The sequence below is a fragment of the Narcine bancroftii genome, chromosome 1 (assembly GCF_036971445.1).
Source record: "Narcine bancroftii isolate sNarBan1 chromosome 1, sNarBan1.hap1, whole genome shotgun sequence".
Taxonomy (NCBI): Eukaryota; Metazoa; Chordata; class Chondrichthyes; order Torpediniformes; family Narcinidae; genus Narcine; species Narcine bancroftii.
Window position 1 is genome coordinate 42,399,136 of NC_091469.1, and position 19,038 is coordinate 42,418,173.

At 40.8% G+C, this 19,038-nt stretch overlaps 1 protein-coding gene and 1 long non-coding RNA gene across 3 annotated transcripts in view; one reads left to right on the forward strand and one right to left on the reverse strand.

The window, feature by feature from the left end:
* The window catches only part of LOC138757481 (A disintegrin and metalloproteinase with thrombospondin motifs 3-like), a 262,759-nt gene extending 258,517 nt beyond the window's left edge, over nucleotides 1-4,242 (forward strand). For both annotated transcript variants that reach the window (XM_069924904.1, XM_069924894.1), the window contains 3 exons: nucleotides 678-885; nucleotides 1,362-1,479; nucleotides 2,334-4,242. In XM_069924904.1, coding sequence (XP_069781005.1) covers nucleotides 678-885; nucleotides 1,362-1,479; nucleotides 2,334-2,833 — 826 coding nt within the window. In that variant the 3' untranslated portion in view covers nucleotides 2,834-4,242. The remainder of the gene's footprint in view (nucleotides 1-677; nucleotides 886-1,361; nucleotides 1,480-2,333) is intronic.
* LOC138757497 (uncharacterized) overlaps nucleotides 1-12,943 on the reverse strand; it is a 38,276-nt gene extending 25,333 nt beyond the window's left edge. Inside the window, exons 1-2 of the long non-coding RNA XR_011353630.1 lie at nucleotides 12,582-12,943; nucleotides 11,108-11,264 (exon numbers count right to left, since the gene is read on the reverse strand). This is a non-coding gene — a long non-coding RNA (uncharacterized lncRNA). The remainder of the gene's footprint in view (nucleotides 1-11,107; nucleotides 11,265-12,581) is intronic.
* Between the last annotated feature and the right edge of the window lie 6,095 nt (nucleotides 12,944-19,038).

Below are 19,038 nucleotides of genomic sequence, written 5' to 3' on the forward strand. Positions count from 1 at the left end.
AACATGGTTGATGTTATGACCTCCCTGTTGTCAGAGCGGATTAGGCACAGGACTACATTATTCCACTAACTTGTTGGAATAGTTTTATTTAACCATCTGACATTTTTGTTTAACCCACTGTTACTTTTGCAACATTAGCAGAAAATACTGTAACCATGTGCTATTGGTTCATCATTATTTCATGATCGTATCTTCTTGCATCCAATTAGAGATTATGGTTCTAAAATGTATTCTCCTCTTCATTCTCATTCAGTAGTTGTAATGGTGAAAGGCATATGATATGTAGATTCTGTGAAATTTATACTGAAAACATTGCATCAGTACAGTCTGCAAATAATGTAATGTGTTTGGGCATGTGGTGTTTAATCTGTACAAGAATAAAATATAAACTATGCCTGGACTTTGTAAGAAAGGGAGCAAGAGTCTTTTGATTTTTGACCTGCATTGCATATCTAAGGTTAACCAAGCTTCTCTATGGGTAAGGAGCCAATAAATTCAGTCATACTATAAAACAGCATCAGTGAAATATTGCTAAACAAATCTGGTTTGAATTATTTCTCACCGAATTTGAAAGCTCATATCTGGTGTTGACGTCTGTTTATCAAAGACCTTATTAGTCATTCAGGTAATGACATGGATCTCTGAAAATCATATGCATCTTGTTTTGCGCTGACCAGGTGGTTGGTAGAGGAATGGGAACACTGCACAAAATCCTGTGGGAGCTCTGGTTATCAGATCCGCACCGTGCGCTGCATGCAGCTGATGACTGATGGAATGAACCGCTCAGTCCACAGTAAATACTGCACCGGTGAACGACCTGCGAGCCGCCGTGCCTGCAACCGGAAGCCCTGCCCAGCACAGTGGAAGACCGGGCCTTGGTTAGAGGTCAGGAAGCAGCTGGATTTCATGTCAGTCCAACCATTCTCAAAACAAATACAGCCTTATTGTACACCACATAGCACCCTTTTCTCAGAGCTTTGGCACAAGTTAGTGGCAGATCGATGATTAAAAAAAAAAATAATGCAGAATTGCTGCACTTTGATTTTTCTCTGGCTATTCAGGGAATAAAACAAAGAAAGATTTTCACCCAGAACAAAAAAAACAGATAACATATAGGCTTTTTGAGGATTATTTCTCAATGGTAATATGTCCCACAATGTTTTCCAGACACTGAGAAGGGGTAGATATCATATTAGGAATGACACTGGGAAGTTCAAATAGCCAGGGGTGTTGTGTTTGCAATGTTCTGCCACATAGCCTGGTACCATCCCATCACTCTACACTCTTGAGGCAGGTCTGTTTATGAAATGTGTTTGACCAAAAATATTTTGCCACATTTCTCTCTGTTTAATTTTGTATAGTGTTCCGTCACATGTGGTGAAGGAATTGAACAAAGACAAGTCACATGCCGTGCAAATAATCATTGTGGTGGGGAGAAACCAGAAGTGATGAGAGTGTGCAGGCGGCCTCCATGTCGTGGTAGGTACCTACAATTATGAGCATTCATCAGGTGGAGGAAAGCAGGCTCCTCTAAGAGGGTGGAAAATTAAGCATCAAACTTTTGAATATGATATGAATTTTGTTAATTAGATGTATAAATACCAAAAAAATGTTAGAGGTTGTTTAAACCATCATGATTGCTGGAGGCAGTAGGACCAACAAAAAGGAAATGATCAGAAAGCTTAACTGACTTAATGGACATATTTTGGAGCATTACATTTAACCTCTGTCCCACTTGCAGCACCCTCTCTCCTTCCAGCATCTTCCCATCCTTTTTCCTTCCAGCCCCCTCCCTCCCTTTCTCTTTGCATCCCCCTCCCTCCCTTTCTCTTTCCAGCCCCCTCCCTCCCTTTCTCTTTGCAGCCCCCTCCCTCCCTTTCTCTTTCCAGCCCCCTCCCTCCCTCTCTCCTTCTAGCCCCCTCCCTCCTTCCCTTCCCACTGCTAGTTACTCCAAACCTGCCCATAACTCTCCCTCCTTCCCTCTTACACCTCCCTCTCTCTGACTTCCAGCACCCTCCCTCTTGCTGCCATCTCCATCCCTCCTGATTCCATCTCCCTTCACACCTCAGCTCCCTGTCTCCCTCCTGCTTCCAGCTCCTGCCTGCCCCACTTCCAACTCTTTCAGTGAAGCACAAACTCCACAGTTGCCTCCCTCTCACCCATTCCGAGATCCCTTCTACCTGCCTCCAGCAGCCATCCCTTGCACCTTTCCACTCCCTCCCTCCCTCCCTCCCTCCCTCCCTCCCTTCCTCAATCTCATAAGAAGTGGACTATTTTGGAGTATCTGTCTCTCCTGCTTTTATTGAGGACATCAAATGTTATTGTTTTTGTAGATGAGCCCTGTCTTAAAGACAAGTCTATATTCTGCCAAATGGAAGTTCTTGCTCGGTATTGCTCCATCCCAGGCTACAACAAACTCTGTTGTGAGTCCTGCAGCAAGCGCAGCAGCACCCTGCCTCCCCCTTTCTTTACAGGCCCTGCTGAATTAGAGGACCTAATGGCTGATCCTGACCACCGAGCTGGCATCGAGATGGCACCAACACATCAACTCAGAAATAGGTTCCCTCACGGCAGCAGGCCAGCCACGACACGCAAGACGCAGCCCAGTGCAACAGCCACAGCGCGTGGCAAAACAAAAGGTGGTAGCTTCTCTCAAAGGAGCCCGACTTCTGTTGCCAGTAGGCCTCACCGATTGGTGGCCTCACAGCCTTTGCTTCAGAGCAGCACTGGCAATCCTACTAATGGCTCCGCAGCCATCCAATCTTCAGACAGTGCAACAACAACAAAAAATGACAGGCATGCCACATTACAGTCTCCTGTGGTAAATACATGAAGGAGGATGCTTCCTGCATGCATCAGACTCTCTTGGGCAACAAAAAAAATACCATTGTTAAAATTGTAGATATCACAATACACAAAATATTTAAAAGGACTTTGGGCAACTCCAGGGAATTTAAACTGAGAAGTGTTCTTTTTTCCCCCCCCCTCTCTCAATGGGATGTGAAGTGCTGGCACTTTATTCTTTTCAACCGTTTGAGCAGCCTCCAATTGATATGGGCTTGCAAAAGCACCAAAGATCTTCCCAGTGTGGAGGAAATAAGCAGGTCTGCCAGTTGTCTTTGCAAAGAATGATGACAATATGTTGCATTTCAGCTGATGTTTAAAAGAATTCGAAGTCAGACACTCAAAAACAGTCAGGATTTGGCAAAGCATCAATTAGAAAATGCTATGTAGAAAAGACAGCCACATTTGTCAGCGAAATGGATATAATTTAAGTCATTTGCAGCTGCTGTGTAAATATTGTACATGCAAAGGTTAGCATTAGGTTTTAAAAAAACTGTTTGCCCTATTAGATGTTTACCAATGTTACTTAACTGTCTAAATAACACTATATGCCTCATAGTGAACAACAAACCAAATACAGTGAAGATTAACAGATTAAAATGAGTTGCTGAGAATCAGTGGTGATTCCCTTACTATATTAACTCAATACACCCAAAGACAGATCTCCATAATAATAAACCACAGACAAATCATCTGGTTATGTAGCACTCACTTCAAAGAAAGATCTGCCCAGCAATGTGGTAAAACCTTTAATTTCAACCAGGAGGTCTGGCTGTCCTCCTGCTATTTGCTTTGCCTTTTCAGAATATTCTGTTCTTCTTACCCATTTCATTGGTGACATTCAATTAAACATCCATTTTTTTTGCATTTTGAATGCAAATTGCAGCATACTCTTCATTTGCAGCTTAATGTTCCAGTGGCTACTTTACATCATCTTAATTCACTCTTTTATCCACAGTCCCAACTGCTGAGAGCAGCAGTGAATGTATTTGCAAGAAAAAGGTAGTTTCCCTTTTCTGATCCACTCCATCACACATTCCAAAGCATCACCAAGTACTAACGATCAAGAAATTTGGCCATCCAACTACAATATTCTTACATGAGTGTGTTGCTCCGGCTGACGCTCTATTAAGCATCAATAAGCCCTCACCCTATCAATTTTCAATTCATCAATTTGCACAGGATACAATTAAAATTCTGGTACTATTAGAATGGCCTCAACTCTTCCAGAAAGAGATGTAACTGTGACACGGGAAAGAGTTTGGATATTTTAGTGGCAATTAATGAGCAATTTATCTGCAAGCTCAAACAGTAAGAAATGCCTTGCAATTGCATGTAGCATTAAACAAGGCTCTAAAGTGATGGGGACGAGAGAAAATAAAGTTGAACTAAACAACACCTTGTCTCGTATTTCATTACATAATAAAAAAGATGTAACAACCCCGTGAAAGACTGGAAGAAATGTTTGCCATTGTCTTGCTAGTTAGTTACATATTCCAGTCAACCCGATGCCTTTGAAGAGTTGCAAAGCTTTTGAAGATTAATGAAGAGGCTAGTGTTTACTTTGTAAAAAAACGACAACCCCTGATCCATCAGACAGGTGCATAGAATTTAAGAATGTCCTTCATACCACAAAGAGAAATAAAAAATTTCTTTGTTTAATTTGTTTTCTTTTGTACAATAATGTAGATTCCTGTTTAACTCTCGGTGTGCACTACTGATGCTGTTTGTTATATTGGAGAACACATAGCAATAAAAGTAACTTCTGAGTTTAAGTCCTTAGATCCTATTTCCATTTGCAGTGTTACTTGTGTTTATGCCATTCATTTTCCTATTCAGCTACTTCCTCATTGATTCATCAGGTAGATTTATTATTGGTGACATCTCAGAAACATCAATAGGGTAATTTATCGTTTATTGCTACATGGATTACAGCATTCCATATCAAATGCTCCTTCAACTGATCCTCAATTTACATTTTATTCATCTTCCACCTGTGGTCTGCCTGTGATAATAGTGTTCTGTAACTGATCCCTATAGATTGAATACCACTTGGCATCAAAAATAACTGCAGGCCTTGGCTCTGTGATGATGTAATGGGAAGGGGGCGTATTATAGTGACTGCTTGCTATTGGCTATGGATGTAGAGATACTCCACCCTACTGGTATAACAGATGGAGAACCTTTTCCCACTGGCCAGTTTAGTGGTGGCTTTTTGTCTGTTAATAAAAACCCTATATTGGAATGATACTTGACTGGTCCTTGTCTATGGCATATCAATTTTACAAACTGATGAAAAGCCACCTCTAAACTGGCCAGTGGGAGAAGGTTCTCCATCTGCTATACCAGTAGGGTGGACTATCTCTAAAGCTATAGCCAATAGCAAGCAGTCAGTATAATATACCCCCTCCCCATTACATAATCACAGGCTAAGGAATAGGAGGGGGATAGACACCGAGTCCCAGAGCATGATCTGACAATCTGAAGCCAATTCAATATTTAGCTTCCATATTCCCCACAAACCCTCAATCCCCCTAAAATCTATCCCAACCTTGAATATACATAACTATTCAATCTCTACTATCTTTTGGGCTCAAGGATTCTGAAGATTTGAAATTCAAGAAATTCCTCCTAGTCTCCAGCTTAAGCAGGTTGCTTTGTTTCCTATTCCAATTCCCCTACTCGGAGAAATATCCTTGTAGCATCTAACCTCTAGATCAGTGGTAACCACCTTCTTTCCACTCACATACCTCTTTAAGCAATCCCTATGCAATAGGTGCTCTGTGATTAGTAAGGGATTGCTTAAGATGGGATGTGAGTGGGAGGGGAAGAGTAAGAATCACTGCTCTAGACCCAATTGTTTCTCAAATATTTTGCTTGAGAAAAATTGTCATTGGCCCATTTCCTTTGGAGTTATGAAACCATGCACATAACAAGTCAATTAGATATGATTAAAACAGTGGTTTTCAAACTTTTTCTTTTCACCCAAATACCACCTTAAGCAATTCCTTACTAATCACAGAGCACCTATGGTATTGGGATTACTTAAAGTGATATGTGAGTGGAAAGAAAAAGTCTGAGAGCCACTGCTCTAGATGGTATAGCGTTATTGGAAGAAAACATCCCCTTATTCCAGGACATAAACTAATGAACTTCCACTGCATCTTTTCCAAGGAAAATATACACTTCATTAAATGGCAAAAAATATATAGACAATTTTCGAAATGTATTACAGCAAAATTTCCTTGTTTTAGCACCTTAGTAAATTGCGATGTCTGCTCACTTGGCTCTCACTGATGTCTTCGTTGGCTCACTATTTAATACTCAACTTCATTCATTCTTTCAAAGTGGATAACCACATATTTCCCCTTATATCTGTCAGCATTTTACTTGTCAATGTAAACCCCACACAATATTTACAATTTACTTCCCATCTACCTTCATATCAGCAACACCTTGGGCATATAATATTTTGTGCCTTATAATTCATTAAGAGAGATACAACAATAATTATAGTTTAAAAACCTGAAAATGATCCATTAATCTCCATTGTTATCTGCCTGTTAATCCTCTAGCATACAGAATATCCCAGCATGTGCAGTAACCTTCTGTGGTGCTTTGCCTTTTGGAAATTTGAATGCATTACATCGTAAGTGTACTCTAAACTAGGTAGAATTTTTTTTCCATAAGATCATGATATTTGCTTGTTATCATTTTCTTAACCATGGATTTTGTTTATTTCTTGATACCTAGCTGATAATTCCCAGTTTTCTCTCAAGTTGTTTTTTCAATAAATTGGAATCATTCGCAGATTCAAAAGAATTTTAGGTTAGTATCGGCTGCTGTAAATTGCACTTAGGGTGCAGGTGAGTGGTAGAATCTGAGGGGTGAAGGAGTTGATGAGAATGTGTCGAGAATAAAAAATGGGATTGATTTTGGAATAGCATTAAATGGATGGTCAGCATGGACTCAGTGTGTGGTAGGGCAAGTTTCTATTCTGTGTCTCTCTGTGACTCCATAGATTAGTGCCTAATGTATAAACCACTGATATAGTCACTTCTGGTACTCTAGACCTGAGTCTCATTATTTTGTCTAAAATATTTCACCTCATGTGGCATGCAAGATAAGAACTTAAAACAAATCTCTTTTACTCCTTGTAAAAATACATTAGAAATATCTATGGACAAAACAAATACTGAGAAAGATTTCTTCAAGTGTGAATGGAGCAAATTTGATGGCCTTTCATGGCTTTTTTGTTTATCTGAATCGACTAGTAAAGAAAATGCAATTTTATCCTGATACATTAGAAAGATTTGGAGTAATGGAGTTTTACTGCACAAAATAGGTCCTAACCCCCAAAATACATTGTCTACCTAAAGTAGTGAAGCACCTCCTATTACCCTGTCAAAACCTGTTCTCATTGCTACCTTTGGGTAGAGGGTACATAGGTATAGACTCAATGTGAAGAAAAGGTCAGTGGGTTCACATTTTCTGGACTTAATGTTTCTTCCTAGTAAGCAACAGTTTACCACAGTCCCTGTGTGTCTGTTATTGGACAGATCAAATTGAATGATTCAATGATAACAGTTTCTTCATGATAGCACTTCATCAGAGTGGGCACAGAATTCACTCTGTGAAATAGCCCATTAGTTGTGAGGTAATCTCTGCATGGCCATCCAACTCTGGTTCTACTGTCCTGGAGACAGATCCATTGATCTGCAAAGACACCAAATTTCATGACTTGTTCATGACAATAAATTCTGATTCCGTAAATGCAATGTTTCTCCCTGTTCTCTGAAAATGCAGAGAAGCCTCAACAACCAGAGGACAACACAAAAACTGCCGACGCAGGAATCTTGAGCAATGGCCGGCTGGAGGAAGTCAACAGGTCAGGAAGCATCCATGGGTAGAAATGGTTAATCAACATTGTGGATCGGGTCCTTTACAGAGATTAAAGTATAAAGAGGCGATATCACAGGAAAGCATGAGGAGGAGGCCAAAGATGACTGGGCATGAGATAGGTGGAAGAAGTGGAGAGGTGAATAGAGAGAGAGAGAGAGATCATGGTGGTGGGGGAGTGTTAGAGAAAAAAGAACAGCAGTAGGTAAAGAAAAGATGGGAATAATGGAACCAGATAAAGATGAGGGTTACTAAAATCAGAAAAAAATCTATGTTCATGCCTTTGGGTTCAACATAGTCCAAATTATTACTTCCAGTATCCTATGGTTTGAATGAAAACAAAAGGAGCTGGCCAGCAGATGGTGTTGGCTCGCTAACTGAGAGCTCAACATGAGAATTGTGATCACAAACAGCAAAATTACAGATTCTAAAACTGGTTTTCAAACTCCCACCTCCCCACTCCAAACTCACATTCCACCTTAAATAATCCCTATGCCATAGGTGCTCTGTGATTAAGAAGGGATTACTTGAGGAGTGTGAGTGGAAAGAAAAGGTTTGAAAACCACTGTTTTAATCTTACCTAATTGACTCAAGCAAAATATTTCAGTAACAACTGGGTCTAGAGCAGTGATTCTCGATCTTCCCACTCACATACCACCTTAAGCAATCCCTTACTAATTACAGAGCACTTATGGCATCGGGAATGTTTAAGGTGGAATGTGAGTTTAGGGGGGCAGTTTGAAAACCACTGTTTTAAAATAACAAAAATGCTGGAGGAACTCAGCAGCTCTCACAGCATCCACAGCAGGTAAAGATGTATAACCAACATTTTGAGCCTGAGCCCTTTGTCAAGATAAAAGCAAAAGGCAGGCACCTGAATTAAAAGGCCGAGGCAGGAGGCAAGAAAGGGCAAGGAGAGGAGCACAGGCCAACTAACAAAAGGCAATAATTGGACATGGATAGGACAGGAGAGGAAAGGTGGGAATTGATCAGGGGAGAGGGTGGCTCTGAAAACAAAGCTGAAAGAAGGGACACTGAGAAAGGGAAAGATAGGAGAAATGGGGGAGGGGATAGATGGTGGGGTAGGTGTGGCTAATGGAAACAGAGGAAGGTGATGTTAATTACATATGGGTGGAAAGTGCTCAAATGGAATGAGGTGTCGTTGCTCCAATTTGCAGATAATCCAGTCTGGCAGTGCATGAAACTGGATGGACATGTCAGCATGGGAATGGGGCAGGGAATTGAAATGGGTTGACATTGGGAGATGCCCACCATTGAGGTGGACAGAGCTGAACGGTACAATTTCCTAGTCTGCATCCAGTGTCTCCAATATGTAGAGGAGACCACAATAGTAGCACCCAATGTACTAACTAGGCAGGTGAAGTGTTGCTTCACTTGGAGGGACTGTTTTGGCCTGGACTGGTGGTGAAGGAGGATGCAAGACTCAATTCTAATCTAAACCTCACTGAATATGCAGATAAATCAAATAAGCATGTGATTGTTTTTTATCAACAAATCACTTCAATGCACAAAGCAATTATTTTTCAATTCAGACTTCACAATTATCAGTTTCTAAAATTTGTAAAGTCTTTCATTGTGCTTCCATCAATTCATTCTCCAAATTGTTAGTGACAAACAGCTTCTGCAGACTTTCTTGTTTCACTGTTAATAACAAGATTCATTTTTTATATGTCTGAGTGAGCACAGTAATGATTACCTGCTATCGATCTATAGGCCTGTTAGCAATGCTTTCCCCGAGCTGTTTAGAGTGAAATGATATCATCCAATTTTTATACTTCCTTTTCAATCTTTCTTTTGTGTTTATAATAGAAGATTTTTTTCTTCCTTAGAAAGATTTTGCAAGGAATATTTTGCCCTCCTCTTGATAAGATCCGATATCCTTGAAGAAGGGCTCGGGCCTGAAGCGTCAGTTCTATACCATACCCTACATAATGTTTGGGACAAAGATTTTTTTTTCCTTTATTTGCCCATGTGCTCCACAGTTTTAAATTTGTAATCAAACAATTCACATGCAACTAAAGTGTACATTCCAGATTTTATTCAAGATTATTTGTATACATTTTTGGTTTGACCCCCACCACCATTTTTCATAGATGAGGGGTATGCTATGGATCTTGGGCAATTCCTTTATGCCTCCACTCATTGCTTTTGCCATCACTCTGATACAGGTAAATCTTGTTCTCATCTTTACACAAAAAGTCCCAATATTCTGCAGGCTCTTTTAAATACTACTTCACAAACTGTAATCTGCCCATCCTGTTTCAGTGGCTAACTAGTGGTTTGCATCTGTATTTCTGTTCATTTACACATTCATTCCTGCCTCCTGAAAAGTGTTTCTGGTCTGTTGGATGGGTGTTTGGGGATTTTTCTTTATCTTGATGAAAATTCTCATGTCATTGGCAGTGGAGGCCTTCCTTGGCCTATCAGTCACTTTGTTATTACTGAGCTCACCAGTACATTCTTCTTAATGATGTTCCAGACAGTTGATTTTGGTCATCCTAAGGTTTGGGCGATGTCTCTTACTGTTTCATTTTTGTTTTTTAGCCTCATAATGGCTTCTTAGACTTGCGTTGGCACAACTCATGTTGAAATATGGCAACTACAGACTTCAAAGGTTATCAAGCCTAGTTCACTTATACCTGCACCAATAAAGCAATTAAACATACTCACACACACCTGTGAAGCCAAATGTCCCAAACATGGAGCCCTGAAATTTGAGAGCTATTTATAAAGGTGCTGTAATTTCTACATGGTCAAAACAAAATGTATACAAATAACCTTGAATAAAATCTGGAACGTGCACTTTAATTACATGTGAATTGTTTGATTATAAATTTAAATCTGGCGCACTGGGGCAAATAAATTTTAAAAAGTGTCGCAAACTTTATGGACCTCCCATGGATGCTGCAAGATCTGCTGAGTTGCTCCAGCACTTTGTGTGTTGTTACTATTATAGCATCTGCAGACCATTGTATTTCACTCCAATATCCCATTGGACAGGTTTGATATGCTCCCCACAATCAATCATCAAGGTGTGGATGTATGGAAGTCTTTGCTAAACGGAACAAAATAACTTAATGTGGCATTTAACATATTTGACATTTACAATACACATCCATGAATCTTGCAATTCAAATAAATAACGAGGGAACTTAGCAAACCCAACTGATCAGATTGCATGGAGTATTGTTCTGAATTAATTAAAAACATTGTTTTCCAGCAGAATTTTTGAATAAAATTGACCTAATTTAAAAATAAATCGTACATGTGTCAGGGATTGAGATGATGAAGAATGTTTGAACATCACGCTAACATCTCTACACTAGTTTTTTAGCTTTCTCACCCAAAGACTCAGTTCATGGGCAGGCAAGAGTCGGATAAAGCGGAATAATGGGAAAGGTTCACATCAAATTATAAGATGTCCAGTGGTCACACAGTTGAGGATTTGCTGGAGCATTCTGAACATATGATTTTTTTTGCATCATTCCCATGATCTGCAACTAAAACAAAGCATCCAAGACATGTACATGAAAGAGCAAAGATAAGGAACGATAAACAAAGCAAAAGATAACATGGATACAGAAAGTATGAAGGCTGAAAGAAATAGGTTGTCCAAATAATCGGGCCTAAAGCATTATTTTGTAATCTTGGATATGCACAAAGTGTTTGAGGATCAATCACTATATACTTTAGTGGCTTTCAATGTCCAAGATCTCAGCACTACTGAAAGGGCATTGCATTTTCTTATGGTCGTACATGTTACTCAGACTGATACTGGGGGATCAAGAGGACCAGAAGTCTAGCTGCTCAAAGCCCTCGTTGAGGCCTGAGGATTGGATCAGTGATCAGGTAAGACATTCAGGTAATGTGGTGGGACTGGGATGGTGTCAGTGACCAAGATCAGATCAGTTTATGAGCATGCGGGGGGGGGGGGGGGGGGTTGAGAGTAGGCTGTTGGCGGGCAAGGAGGGAGACAAGCCAATGATTTGGGTAAGGGTTGTAGATGTGGTCCTTGGAGGACAGGGAAGTCGAACTCATCAATTGTAAGTCTGCGTGAGATTGGAAAATAGACCAGGTGAAAATGAGGAGTTGATATCACAGAGTTGGAGGTGACCAAAAGGAGAGAAGGTAAGTATAGGTAGGATCCCAATCAAGCATTGCAATGGAAGATATCCCCATAAGTAGCAATCTGGTATATTTCTCTAAAAGAAGAGTTGTGTGGGGAGTGGTACCATCTACATGTGATGGATGTGGAAATCACACTAGCAATGTGTTCTTAGATAGCAACCAGATGTGGCCAGCAGTAGAATGACATTGAATCCATGGCTCTGCAGACTATATTGCAAATTCTTGGTTCCCTGATTTCTAATTTGCAGCAGGTACATACATACCTGGGCCTGTGTTTGTCTAACCAGACTCAAGCCTTTTCTGTTGGGTAAGCCTGCTACAGTCACATATTTACATGGGCCTGGAGTAGAACCAGGGCGATGTGCAAGGGAAGTAACATGCATGCACAGGTCACAGGAGAAGGAGGTTAGGAGGGTCATGGTCACCTGGTTGGGTGGGGGGGGGGGGGAGGGGGTGGAACCAATGAAATGGACTTTGATAAGGGTGTTTTATGGGAAGAAGAAGAATTGCATTTTGGGAGAAGAATAAAGACAGTCAATGTCAATTCTGTGATGAAAGAGTGAATGTTGTTTAAATTGTGTGCATATCGTACAATGTCCCTACAAGTGGTGACCCCATGGGCTCGCAGCACCTGCTAGGTAAAAATGGAAAGTTATGAGGTTAAACCCATTATGAGGACAGTCAGGGACCTGATTCTTGATCATCAAGGCACATTTCTCCTTGCCAAACATGATGAGTCAGAAGACAGAATCTGGTTTGCTTGTGGCACCACTCCTAGAGCAGCTGGCCTGTGAAGTGGAAGACATTCTACTTAATCCAGCTGAAAACTTCCCATATGACATCCATAGGGCTCCCATTTTGAAACAAACTCAGCTGTCCCAGGAATCTCACGTTGCTAAGCTGTTGGGTGATGTCACTGCTTAGGTAACAGAAGGCTATCACAGATGCTGAGAAGATGGCTCAGGCTGGTTGGGGAAGAGCCCATTGAAGAGGAAATACGGAAGTGAAGTTTCCTCCCCGTTTGGCCTTCAGCTTCAAAGACACCTGTTAAGTGTCTTTAGGGAGACCCCCCTCGACAAATTAGCGAGATAAGCCAACTTTGTTATCTACACGACCTCTCTAATGAAGGCATTAACAGCTGCCTCCAGTCAGCAGGAAAACACTGAACTGAAATAACAGGCTACAACACTCAGTCGTCAGAAGACAACTGAGCTAGAGCAGCAACTGGCAGCACTCAGTGCACAAGTCCAGGCTTTAACCACCCAATGGAATTACCTCATTTCCGGCTTAGTTGGAATTGTGCTGGTCAGAGACATGGTAGAGGTGACAGGAGGTGTATTTGTTGGAAGCAAGGGAAATTTGGCGCTGCTGCCTGATCTTGCCAGCCACCTTGTGACTTCTACAAATGGCAACCAGGAAATGACAAGGCCTGGCAGGAAAGGCACCAGCTGCTCATGGGCAATTCAGCCACTATCTTTTCCTCAAAAACCACCTCTTGGGTGTCCAATTTCTGGTCAATTCCAGTGCAGAAATGTTGTGATCCCTCCAACTCCTGAAGAGCGCAGACTCCCTAATATGTCATGTGTTCTGTCCTCCGCAAACAATTCTCATATACAAACATAAGGCCATGGATCACTCATACTGGATTTCAGACTCCATAAGCCATTCTGGTGGGTTTTCATTGGTCGCAAATGTAGCGAATTCCATCATGGGGGCAGATTTTCTGTCATATTTTTCCCTGCTGGTGGACTTGAAGAATCACTGTGTTGGGAACCTCAACACTTGTATGCATACAACACCACCCAAAAAATGTTGTGATCTGATGGAATGGGAAGACTGACTGTCTCCATTGACCATGTGAAGCTGGCATCTCTCGACAATCCACTTTCTTTATCATTGCCAACACCAAAGAAAGAGCTGGACCCTTGCCATCAGATCATCCATCGTCTGCCTTGCAGTACCAGACTAAATTGGACTGAATTGTCAGCCCTCCAAACCATTACATGGCAGGACAGATCCTGTCAGTTGCCTCCTCACATAGCTTGGGGACTGAGGTGGGGGTAGGGGCTGAAGCAGTCCCGTGTTTACATGGATCAGGAGTAGAGCCCATTGTCACTAGTAATGTATCCACAGTGACGTGCGAGAGAAGTGATGTGCATGCACAGTTCAGAAGCAAAGAGTGCGCGCAGTGTTATGGATGACTCACATGCGCAGGGATGCAGGAAGAGTAGATTAGGAGCATCGGGGTCAGCTGCGTGGCACAGACCCAATGAAAAGGGCAGGAGGGCTTTGGTGAGAGGTGTTTTATGGGAAGAAGAGGAGTTGGGAGAAGAATAAAGACAGTTGATGCCATTTTTGTGCTGAAGAAAGAGTGAGTATTCTTTTAATTGTGTGCTTAGCATTTAATTTATAGTCACTACAAGCCTCAGACTTAACCTAATGCTTTTCTGCCTGATGTGAGGTATTTTGTGAATACATGGCATTGGCTTTCACTGAGAAAAAGGATGTGGAGGATAGTGAGAGCATTGTAGGGTATAGTAGTGTTAGCATGTTGATATCAAGCAAGATGAGTGCTGGATCATTTGGAGAACATTGAGTTGGATATGTTTGATGGAATATATCTCTAGTTATTGAAAGAAGCAAGTTAGGAGATGGCTGTGGCCTTGACGAAGATCTTTGTGTCCTCACTATCAACAGGCAAGGTCTGGAGAGTAGCTAATGTTGTACCTTTGTTCAAAAAGGGAATTAGGGTAAGCCAGGAAATTATAGGCCAGTGAGCCTCATATCAATGTTAGAAAAATATTGGAGAGGATACTTAAGTATAGGATTTGTGCACCTTTGTAAAAGCACGACCAGATTAGGGACAGTCAGCATCATTTTGTTTAGGGCAGCTCTTGACTTACAAACCTGATCAAATTTTTCAAGAAGGTGATGAAGTGAGGACAGGGCAATGGACGTAGTCTACATGGACTTTAGCATGGCACTTGGCAAGTCTCCTCATGATAGGTTGATCCAGAGGATAAATATTCATGGGATCCATGGTGAATTGATAGTTTGGATTTGTAATTTAGTTAAGTGCAGATGACAAAGGGTAGTAGTGGCAGGATGTTTATCTGGCTGGAGTTTCATGACTAATGGTGTTCCACAGGGATGGTTGTCAGGTCCCCTGTGGTTGATATTATATTTAAACAAATGACTTGGATGAAAATGTAGGTGGGTTGGTGTGGTGATACAACCTACTGCAGGGGGCGATCTCTGCACCTGCAGGAAGACCACCTAAGGGCTGACTCCACCTGGCCGGTTGTCAATCAGCCGACCTGAATAGATCCCCGAGGGGGCTGGCTCCATTTGCCCAGCTGTCAATCAGCCGACCCGAATATAGACCTGAGCCGGCTCCTCCTGAGCCAATCACATGGGAGTCACCAAGGCATGAACTGGTGTTCAGATGTTTACTAGAATAAAGCCTTTTGTACAGTCTTTTGAGTTTTGTGCTTGTTTGCTGCTACCTCAGTGCACCACAGTTGGTTAGTAAGTTTGCAGATGATGCACAATCTAGTAGAGCTGTGGACAGTGTAGGAGAGAGCAGGTCATAGATGAGTTGCAGATTTAGCAGGGAAATGGCAAATGAAGTTTAATCTGAGTGTTAACTCTTGTGCTTTTTAGGGTCAATTGTAAGGGAAAAGTATACAGTTTATGGCATTGATGTGCTGAGGGATCTGAGCATCCCAGTCCATGTAGCTCCTTGAAAGTGGCCATATAAATAGTTAGGGTGGTAAAGACAGTGAATGGCATGCAACCTTTACTTGGCAGGGAACTGAGTAGAAGACTAAGGAAGTAATCTTATAGTTATCTAAAACTTTGGTTAAGATGGAGTATTGAATGTAATTCTGGTCATCTCATTACTGGAAGTTCGTGGAGGTTTTGGAAAGGGTACAGGAAAAATAAGCATGGACACTGACTGGATTAAAGGGTATGAGCTATAAGGAGAGGTTGGTTGAAACTTGGGTTGTTTTCTCTGGAATGTCAGAAGCTGAGGGGAGACCTGATAGAAGTGTTATAAAATTATGAGAATCATCAATAGGGTAGGCCATCAGAATCTTTATCCCAGGGTAAAATGTCATACACTCGAGGACATGAATTTAAGTTGGGGGTGGGGAGGAAGTTTAAAAAGATGTGCAAGGCAAGTTTTTTTTTACATAGGTCCTGGAACGGTCTGTCAGGGATAGTGGTGGAAGCAGATATTCCAATAACTTTTCGGAGGCTGTTAGATAGACACACTAATATGAAGGGAATAGAGGGATGCAGATCATTTACAGGCAGAAATAATTAAGTTTGGCTTTGCTGTTGATGCAGATGTTGTGGGCTGAAGGGCACTGCTCCATGTTCTATGTATACTGATTCAAGGCTGAAACCTGTATTCTCAAATGATTCTTGGTCCAATATTTGGGGATATTCCCATGAATGAATACCAAACCCAAGGAATATTAATTACAATGTTGTGGCAATGTACTGTGACTACGAACCAAAGTTCTGGAGCTCAGACTGAGAGACACAAAATTTAACTTCAACTTGGCTGCTTTGGAATTTAAATGTAAGTAATTGAAATTTTTTAAAAAACCTGAAAAAGGCAGATTAAAATAAAATCTGCATTAATGATTAATTTGAAACCATTGGATTATCTCCAAAACCTTTCTAGATCACTCGTACTTCAGAGAATATATTCTGCCATCCTTATCTGGTCTGCCCCACAAGTCTTCCTTAATTGCTTGTTGATCTTAGTGCTAATTAGGGAATGGCAGTCAAACTCTGCATTAGGGACATCCACAAGTTGAGCATGAATAAATGATGGGAACAGGCACCGAAAGCTTGCACAGAATGATTATATGAAGTTGCCGTGTTTTCAAAACTTCATAATGAAGTTTCCATTGACCTTTTGGTTTCACATTTTGCACATATCAAATCAGCCATATGTTTCCTGGAGGGATTTGATAAAACAGCTAGAGTAAATGTGATTTTATTCAGATGAAAAAAAATTACAATGTATGTATCTACACATACAATTTCAATTGTTCAATAATGGCTTTCAATTTCTCCTCCATTTCACTTTCATAGAACCCCTGCCAATATTGTGCCCTCCATAATGTTTTGAACAAAGTCATTTTTTTTCCTTTAATTGCCCCAAAGCTCCACTGTTATAAATTTATAATCAAACAATTCTCATGATTAAAGTGCACATTCCAGATTTTATTCAAGGTTATTTGCAAACATTTTGGTTTGACAGCACTTTTAATACAAAGTTCCCCTATTTCAGGGCACCATAATATTTGGGATATTTGGCTTCATAGGTGCTTGTGGTTACTCAGGTATATTTAATTGCTTTATTGGTGCAGGTACAAGAGAGCTCGATAACATTTGGAGTCTGTTGTTACCATTTTTCTTCATGAGGACCAGAGTTGTGCCAATGAAAGTCAAAGAAGCCATTATGAGGCTGAAAATCAAGAATAAAAGAGTAAGAGACATTGCCCAAACCTTAGGATGACCAAAATCAACTGTTTGAAACATCATTAAGAAGAAAGAGCATAGGAGTCACATGACACAATGGCTGAGAAGGCTACTTAGATCGATGTTCCATGCTGGTGGTATATAATTATCCTTTAAAAATTACTGTTACAGTTTATTTTATTACAGTTGGAGCTGTAAAATGCTACCATTTGTGTAAGATGTCAAAACAACCTAAGGTGATGGCTTTCGAAGATACTAAGATTTTGCAGTGCTCTGGGCAGGAGGCCTAGGATCAAAATTTCGGAGAACCATTATTTGAGGGAGTACAGCAAGAGGCGAGCCATGACTTGCTGGCATATATGTGGCTTTCAAAAAAATATAAGATGACTTGGTAGGCCTTGAAGACATAAACTGTTCTATAAGGTCAGGAGATTCAAGGCTGTCATCGCTGATAGATAGGCTTGCAGAGGTCAAAAAGCAGGTTCACTATCTAAAGGTGGTGGATACCGAATGAGAAGTTAATCTATTGGCTACCAAAGTGGATATTGACCAGCTAACAGATAAATTGGAGGACTTGGAGAACAGTAATCAGTGCAACAATTTGATTCATTGGCATTCCAGAGGGAAAGGAGGAGCAAGATATCATCATCTTGGATAAACTAGTTTCAGAGCTTATCGGCAATCAGGAGAGAAGGCTTGAAATAGAACATGCACACAGAACGCTGGGACCGAGATCCAGTACCGGAAATAGGCCTCGGCCTATCCTAGTAAGATTTCTCAGGTCAACAGATCGAGATTTGGTGCTGTGAGCGGCGAGGGTCAAAGGCAGGTTTTCCTGGAACAATAATCACATTATGATTTTCCTGGAGGAAAGTTTAAAGAATGTAAGAAGATGCTTCAGGGGCAGAATGTGAGCTTTGCCCTGCATTACCTAACCAAGCTAAGAATAGAGACTAAGGATGGCATTAAATTTTTTGACTGTCATATAAAGCAAGAAAATTTATTTAGGAGATGAGGTAGTCTAACTACACTAGTTACACTACACAAGATGTGAGTCGGGTTATATTTGTTATTTTTTAAAAATCTTGCCGAATTTTATTGTATTGAAACTATCTCATTCTCACTAGGGTTGACATGCTGTTAAGCGACTCTTAAATTGCACCAGTGTCATTTCCAAGCAGCTAACTGGTTGGAGCATTTCATGGACCATAATCCTTTGTGGAATCGACGTTTTGGTTGTGTTTTGTGGCCACTGTGGCACGCAGGAGAATTTTATGTGCAATTTTGTTACTTTTCAGTTTTAACAGGGATTGATGATTCAGTGTCAAAATATTGAGATGTACTTGTTTGTTTTTCTGAATTATGACTTCTCTTAATTTAGACAAAATATATTTCACCACATGGATTGTTAACAGACTAGGGAATCCTACAAAAAGGAGAAAATTAATGAATAAGCTTAAGAGACAAGAATGAGATGTGGTATTTCTAAAGGAAACCTATTTATTAGTAGAAGAATACATGTAGTTACTGGATGGCTTTACAGATCATGTTTTTTACAGTGCAAGGTCAACTAAGAGCAGGGGCATTATGATGCTTATCAATAGACAGCTGCAGTTTAGATGTGAGAAACATCAAAGATGAAGC